Source organism: Mandrillus leucophaeus, unplaced genomic scaffold (assembly GCF_000951045.1).
Source record: "Mandrillus leucophaeus isolate KB7577 unplaced genomic scaffold, Mleu.le_1.0 Scaffold15, whole genome shotgun sequence".
NCBI lineage: Eukaryota > Metazoa > Chordata > Mammalia > Primates > Cercopithecidae > Mandrillus > Mandrillus leucophaeus.
This window is the reverse complement of record NW_012101476.1, coordinates 3,170,050-3,178,313: the sequence shown is the minus strand read 5'-3', so window position 1 is coordinate 3,178,313 and position 8,264 is coordinate 3,170,050. Positions and strand designations below refer to the sequence as shown.

At 45.3% G+C, this 8,264-nt stretch overlaps 1 protein-coding gene across 1 annotated transcript in view; it reads left to right on the top strand.

Annotated features, from left to right (window-relative positions):
- Positions 1 to 8,264, top strand: part of DHTKD1 (dehydrogenase E1 and transketolase domain containing 1) — a 61,510-nt gene that overhangs the window by 41,820 nt on the left and 11,426 nt on the right. The window contains exons 11-13 of the mRNA XM_011974895.1: positions 298 to 448; positions 1,647 to 1,753; positions 6,647 to 6,811. Coding sequence (XP_011830285.1) covers positions 298 to 448; positions 1,647 to 1,753; positions 6,647 to 6,811 — 423 coding nt within the window. The remainder of the gene's footprint in view (positions 1 to 297; positions 449 to 1,646; positions 1,754 to 6,646; positions 6,812 to 8,264) is intronic.

The following is an 8,264-nucleotide window of genomic DNA, read 5'->3' as shown; positions in this document are numbered from 1 at the left end:
CTGGGCGTGGTGGCGGGCACCTGTAATCCCAGCTACTCAGGAGGCTGAGGCAGGAGAATCGCTTGAACCTGGGAGGCGGAGGTTGCAGTGAGCTGAGATGGAGCCATTGCACTCCAGCCTGGGCGACAAAAGCGAAACTCCATCTCAAAAAACAAAAACAAACAAACAAAAAGAATGTGGTGATGAATGAGAGCAAGGCTCCCTCTCCGCACCACCTCCCTTTGATAAGTTCCCAGGAACCCAATGCTCTGCCCTTGCCCTCGCATGCCAGCGTTTCCTTCTCTTCCCTGGGATTAGGTCAGCAACAGCCCCCTGTCAGAAGAGGCCGTCTTGGGATTCGAATACGGGATGAGCATTGAGAGCCCAAAGTTACTGCCCCTGTGGGAGGCACAGTTTGGTGATTTCTTCAATGGTGCCCAGATCATCTTTGACACATTCATCTCTGGAGGTTGGTGTCAGTATATAAGGTGGGTACAGGTGGGGGTCCCTGCATGGCCCCAGCCTCATGGGGACAAATGAATGAAAAGGGGCCGCTGCTGCCTGTGAGACTCCCGTGTGTAGCGGCACCTCCAGGGAGTTGGGGTCACTCTGTTATGACGGGAGTGTAGCCACTGTCAGGTTCATGTGTTACTAGGACGAACACCCAAGCTCTCTGTCAGCAGGAGCACTGGTGCCGCCCAGCGCCTGTGCCCAGGAGTCAGTAGGGCCATGAAAACCCGCTCCAGTGTCTGAGAACTTCCAAAGCAGTACCTGCTCACTGTAAAAATTAGAAGGAATTGAAGTAAACATCTGAGTCTCTCCCCAGACCCTGAATCCCATTTTCCAGGGATGCCCATTCTTGGGTTTTGAATACCCGCCTTCAGTCTTTCCGATAGTCATGCTTCTCTGTAACATTTTCACTGGGAGGAACAAAAGTGCCTGAGGAGCCTGGACTTCTGACTTGTCCAGAGACTGTTCTGTCGTGTCCACCACCCCTTGTTTCAAGACAGTGGCCTGTGTTGTCAGCCGGGCTGTGAGAAAGGTGGGAGCTGCCCATTCTTGTAAGAGTGGTGCCTGCAGTGATATCGGAGTGGCATGTGCTGTCCAGGAAGCTGGGAGCGTTCCCCTTTGAGTTTGTCTTCCACTCGTAAAAGCCCAGGGCCTGTGCCGTGATAGGTTATGATTTCCTTTTTTGAGACGGAGTCTCACTCTGTCCCCTAGGCTGGTGTGTAGTGGCACGATCTCAGCTCACTGCAACCTCTACCTCCCGGGGTCAAGTGATTCTCCCACCTCAGCCTCAAGAGTAGCTGGGACTACAGACGTGCACCACTACACCTGGCTAATTTTTGTATTTTTAGTAGAGACGGGGTTTCACCATGTTGGCCAGGCTGGTCTCAAACTCCTGACCTCAAGTGATCCATCTGCCTCAGCCCCACAAAGTGCTGGGATTACAGGTGTGAGCCACCGTGCCCAGCCCATGATAAGTTTTCATTCAACGAAATGGACATTTCCCTAAGTATAGCATAATAGTTCTAGAAAGTGCATGTAATAAAAGCAGTTTTGGGGGGTCAGGCAGAAAACTAACATTGATTTCCCCAGCTGAGTCACGTGAGGCCGCTTTGTCCCCGCTTCGCAGAGCTCTTACTCCCCACATGGTGCTTTTCCAGGAGAAGCCAAGTGGCTCCTCCAAAGCGGCCTCGTCATCCTCCTTCCACACGGCTACGACGGGGCTGGGCCAGACCACTCATCCTGTCGAATAGAGCGTTTCCTGCAGGTAAGGCAATGTCTTCTGGAGTCAAACAATCACTGTCCTGCTTCCTAGAGCTTTTCTACCTCCTGCGGGTAGCTTAACGCCCACCTAACTGTAAGATAGCTCAGTATTTGAGGGAAACAGATTTGATGCAATGTCAATTTTCTTCGGAAACATAATGTATCAGGTATAATAGTATCACGGTTTTATGGCAATTAAAGTTCTCTTGTGCCAGGATCAGCAGTTCTTATACCAGACTGATCATCAGAATCTCCTAGACACCTTTTTTTTTTTGAGATGGGGTCTCGCTCTGTTGCCCAGGCTGGTATGCAGTGGTGTGATCTCGGCTATTGCAACCTCTGCCCCTTGGGTTAAAGCGCTTCTCCTGCCTTAGCCTCCAAGTAGCTGGGACCACAGTCGTATGCCACCATGCCCGGCTAATTTTTGTGTTTTTAGTAGAGATCGGTGTTCTTGCATGTTGGCCAGGCTGGTCTGAAACTCCTGGCCTCAAGTGATACGCCCGCCTCAGCCTCCCAAGGTGTTGGGATTACAGGCACGAGCCACCGACCCTGGCTGGTTATTAAAACATTTGAAATATCCTCCCAGAAATAGCCTTTGTCCTCATTTGGTGTGAATCATTACAAATGTCTCTTTTTGCGTGTTACTTCCTTATGGTTTATTATGAAGACTTTCAGATATACAGAAAAGTCGAAAAGAATTTACTGCAGGCCGGGCGCGGTGGCTCAAGCCTGTAATCCCAGCACTTTGGGAGGCCGAGACGGGCGGATCACGAGGTCAGGAGATCGAGACCATCCTGGCTAACACGGTGAAACCCCATCTCTACTAAAAATACAAAAAACTAGCCGGGCGAGGTGGCGGGCGCCTGTAGTCCCAGCTACTCGGGAGGCTGAGGCAGGAGAATGGCGTAAAAACCTGGGAGGCGGAGCTTGCAGTGAGTGGAGATCCCGCCACTGCACTCCAGCCTGGGCGGCAGAGCGAGACTCCGTCTCAAAAAAAAAAAAAAAAAAGAATTTACTGCGAATACTCATATACCCACTCCCTAGAATTCACCATTATTTTTTATTATACTTGTTTTGTCACATATCTATTCATCTGTCATTCTGGTATCCTTCAATCCATCTTATTTTTGATTCATTTCAAAATAAATGGAGATATCAGCCGGGCACAGTGGCTCACACCTGTAATCCCAGCACTTTAGGAGACCAAGGCAAGTGGATCACTTGATGTCAGGAGTTTGAGACTAGCCTGGCTAACATGGTGAAACCCCATCTTTACTAAAAATACAAAAATTAGCCAGGTGTGGTGGCTCATGCCTGTAATCCAAGCTACTCAGGAGCCTGAGGCAGGAGAATCGCTTGAACCCAGGAGGCAGAGGTTGCAGTGAGCCAAGATCACGCCATGGCACTCCAGCCTGGACAGCAAAGACTCTGTCTCAAAAAATTAAATAAATAAATAAATACATACATACATACATACATACATAATAAATAAATAGAGATATCAATACATGTCACCCCAAGTACTTCAGCATGCATATCGTTAATGATTTTGGCATGTGTGCCGCTAAAATGTATAAATAGATGATAGCTTAATAGATAGGTAGATAGAACAACACATAGATGGATAGTTACATTAATGATGACATCAAGAATTTTATTTAAAAAGAAATTAGAGTAATGGTAGATAAACTAAAGAATGACATGTGAAATACAAAACTACTAGTTTTTGAAGAAATAGAGGAAATGGGTAGGTGCGGGATACAGTTTCGGAGTCATCGGCCACTAGATGACATTGACAGTCATGAATCTGGATGAAGTCATCAAAGCAGTAAGCACAGTGGAAGAGAAAAGGTGCCTGAGCTCTGGACCCTGGGATAGTCCAACCTCAGAGGATGCAGAGAAGAAGAGTAAGTGAGATGAAGAAGGAGCAACCAGTGAGGTGGGAGGAAGATCTTAGAAAGCAAGCGAAGGAAACATATCAAAGAAGAGGGAGTGTCAATGTCAATTAAGATGAGGAGTGAAGTAATCCCAGCACTTTGAGAGGCCGAGGTGGGAGGATCGCTTGAACCCAGGAGTTTGAGACCAGCCTGGGCAACACAGTGAGACCCTGTCTCTACTAAAAATATACAAATAATAAATAGATGAGGCGTAAGAATGAACCACTGGATTTAGAAATCAGGAGTCCATTTGATGGTTGATGACATACTAAGGACCATCTAGAGCAACCTGTCTAACCTGTGTCCATGGACCACATGCAGCTCAGAACAGCTTTGAATGTGGCCCAATACAAATTCATAAACTTTCTTAAAACATTATTTGTGATTTTTTTTTTGTACCTTATTAGCCATTGTTAGTGTATTTTATGTGTGGCCCAAGATGATTCTTTTTCCAGGGAAGCCAAAAGATTGGACACCCCTGATTCCTGATTCTAGAGAAAGGGAAGTGTATCTATTTAAAAATTTTAATTGACAAATGTAAAATTGTATATATTAATGGTATAAAATGTGATGTTTTGATGCAGGTATACATTGTGAAATGATTGAATCAAGCAATTAACAGACCCATCACCTCACATACTCACCATTTTTTTGGGAAGAGAACATTTAAAATCTATCCTCTTGGCAGTTTTCAGGTATATAGTACGTTAACTGCAGTCACCGTCCTGTGCAGTAGATCTCCAGAACGTATTCCAGGGAGGAAAGTGGGCCGAGCGCGGTGGCTCACGCCTGTCATCCCAGCACTTTGGGAGGCCAGGGTGGGAGGAGCACTTGCTCAGGAGTTTGAGACTAGCCTGGGCAACATGGTGAGACCCCATCTCTGCTAAAAATAAAACTAAAAAAATTAGCTGGGCGGTGGTGCATGCCCGCAATCCCAGCTACTTGGGAGGCTGAAGTGGGAGGATCAGTTGACCCTGGGAGGCAGAGGTTGTACTGAGCTGAGGTTTCGCCACTGTATTCCAGCCTGGGCAAGAGAGCCAGACCCTGTCTCAAAAAAAAAAAAAAAAAAATAATAAAAAAAAAAAAAAAAAAAGAGGAAAGTCAACTTAAATCTTTTGAGGAGTATTCCTGTAAATAGAATAAGAAAATGGGACAATAGCTGGTGGGGAAATTTGTGTCAAGAGTTCTTTTTGTGTTTTGTTTTCTTTTTGAGATGGCGTCTTGCTCTGTCACCCAGGCTGGAGTAAAATGGTGCAGTCTTGACTCTCTGCAACCTCTGCTTCCCAGGTTCAAGCAATTCTCCTGCCTCAGCCTCCCGAGTACCTGGGATTATAGGTGTGTGCCATGATGCCCGGCTAAGTTTTGTATTTTTAGTAGAGACAGGGTTTCACCATGTTGGCCAGGCTGCTCTTGAACCCCTGACCTCATGTGATACTGCCTCTTGAACCCCTGACCTCATGTGATACTGCCTCCTTGGCTTCCCAAAGTGCTAGGATTTCAGGTGTGGGCCACCGCGCCAGGCCTTTGTGTTAAAGGTAGGAAATAAGGCCTGTTTGGTGACAGGCATGATCTAGTAGAGAAGAAGAGAATGGTGATGTAGGGGTGAGGGCAGAATAACTGAATGATTTCCTTGCATGCTTAAGATGGGGTAGGCTCTAGTACATGGTGGCTTAAATTAGCTTTAGACAGGAGCATGGTTGGTGGCAGTAAATGGAAGGCAGAGAAGATGGGTGCAGGTGAGAATCTGTGTGTAGATGGTCTGAGGACATCTCTGAGGTCATTAGCTGAGAGTGGTGATGGACGAGGAGGTCCTGAGTTTAAAGGTGTGAATTAGTCACCTGGGAAAGAAGGAGAATGAGTGAATTAGGGAAATAGAGTTTTTAAGAGTCTAAGGTCCTTAAGGCCCCACCTGAGATTCTTGGTCAGAATTCTAAAGACCATTGGTGTGATTTTGTGTTGTCTCCAGCTACATTCTCTGCAGACATGGAACAGGCAGAAAGTGGGGATTAACTAGGTTTATGGGTTGGAGTGAAGGGTCAAGGGAATCAAGTGTGTATGCAAAAAGAAGATGATCATGATTAAGGCCAGGCACGGTGGCTCATGCCTGTAATCTCAGCAGTTTGGGTGGCTGAGGCGGGAGGATCGCTTGAACCCAGGAGTTTGAGACCAGCCTGGGCATCATAACGAGACCCCATCTCTACAAAAATTTTAAAATTAGTCAGGTGTGGTAGCAGGCACCTGTAGTCCCAGCTACTTGGGAGGTTCTGGTGGGAGGATTGCTTGAGTCCAGAGTTTGAGGTTACAGTATGCTGTGATTGTGCCACTGAACTCCAGCCTGGGCGAGAGAGCGAGACTCTGTAACAACAACAATAAAAAGAATTGTCCAGATTTTGTCAACTCTCTTTCTTTCCTTTCACTGCCTTTGGGGTAGGGTTAGGAGTTATGCCTCGGCTTTCTGTCCCACCAGGATCTTCTGAGATTTAACTTCCTTGCCCTGAATTTTTCAACCTTTCTATGAGCTGCTTTTGATTTTATTTTTGTCTTAAAACACACACACATACACACAGACACACACACCGACAATCATTTTGTTTATTACATTAGGAAAGTGAGATTCTGATAGTGCTTCCTTCCCCTATCTTAACCCTGTAGTAATCGGAATATGTTTTTGTTTTTTTTTAAAAAAGTTATTTCCAGATGATTGTTCTGTCTAGCCGTGTTTTGAAACAATTGTGTTAGATGACACAGAATTGGGCCAGTGGAGAAAGCCATCAGAGCTCTCCTTTGGTTAATACCGCACCGTTCATTAATGCACCTGCTGGTATTTTTCTGTAATGTTGGGCAATAGCTTTTCTGCTGTAATTGAGAACACCTGTGTTTCCCTTTGGCTAGCCCATTGTCACTACGACTGAAATAGATGATCTGAATGTTCTTCTCCTTTCTTGCCACTTCTCTCCCAGATGTGTGACAGTGCGGAAGAGGGGGTGGATGGAGACACTGTGAACATGTTTGTGGTTCATCCAACAACTCCCGCACAGTATTTCCACTTGCTTAGAAGACAAATGGTCCGGAACTTCAGAAAACCACTCATTGTTGCTTCTCCTAAGATGTTACTCAGGCTCCCAGTAAGTAGAAGAAGCTGGCGAATAAGCCTTCCTCCTTTTGTCATTTTTTGCACTCCATTTTTCTCTATTTTCCATATCTAATTATATTTAAATTATAGAAACACCTTTTTAGTTTCAACTGACTTTGCTACCTTCATTTTTTTTGTTGTTTTTTGAGACACAGTTTCACTCTGTTGCTCAGGCTGGAGTGCAATGGTGCAATCTCAGCCTATTGCAACCTCTGACTCCTGGGTTTAAGCGATTCTCCTGCCTCACCCTCCCAAGTAGCTGAGATTACAGGCGCGCACCACCACCCCCAGCTAATTTTTGTATTTTTAGTAGAGACGGGGTTTCGCCATGTTGGCCAGACAGGTCTCTAACTCTTGACCTCAGGTGATCTGCGCGCCTTGGCCTCCCAAAGTACTGGCATTACAGGCGTGAGCTACCACACCCGGCCTGCTTTCATTTTTTGAACAGCCTTTTAAGACTACCTGGAAAGATAGGTAGGTTTTCTGTCAATCATAATGAAGGACAGGGATAGCAGATGTTACACTAGTGTCCTCCTGAGCAGAAATAATATTTACACAAGCTTTTAGGCTATTAGGCGGGGCACGGTGGCTCATGTCTATAATACCAGGACTTTGGGAGGCCTCAGCAAGAGGATCGCTTGAGCCCAGGAGTTTGAGAGCAGCCTGGGCAACATTGTAAGACCCCATCTCTAAAAAAAAAAAAAATTAGCTGGTTTGGTGGCTCACACCTGTGCTCTCAGCTACTCAGGAGGCTGAGATGGGAGCATCTGTTGAGCCCTAGAGTTCAAGGCTGCAGTGAGGTAGGACCAGGCCACTACAGTCCAGCCTGGGCAACACAGCAAGACCTTGTCTGAAAAAGAAAAGAAAAAGTTTTAAAGCCCAAATGGTCTAAGCACTATTTTTGTTGATAGCAGCAATTTGGGAATTCAAAGTATTTTGTTGGAAATGAATGGTATTATTTATCATTCTTTTTTATTTTTTTTCTTTTTGAGATGGAGTCTTGTACTGTTGCCCAGGCTGGAGTGCAGTGGCGTGAAATTCATCATTTCATCATTTAACACATACTTAGGTTTACCTATTTATGTGTTAAGTGTACATTATGTTTTTCAAATCACAAAAATATGCTAGTTTTCAAATGGAAATGTTCAAAATAAATACTACTAAGCATATATTTATCCTATCTGCTATAATTTTTTCAGGTTCATATGAGTTTTAATTAGTATTACATTTGTTTTTGTTGTTTTATTTTATTTTATTTTATTTTATTTATTTATTTATTTATTTTGAGACGGAATCTCGCTCTGTTGCCCAGGCTGGATTGCAGTGGCACTATTTCGGCTCACTGCAACCTCCAGCTCCCAGGTTCAAGCGATTCTCCTGCCTCAGCCTCCTGAGTAGCTGGGATTATAGGCACTCGCCACCACGCCCAGCTAATTTTTGTATTT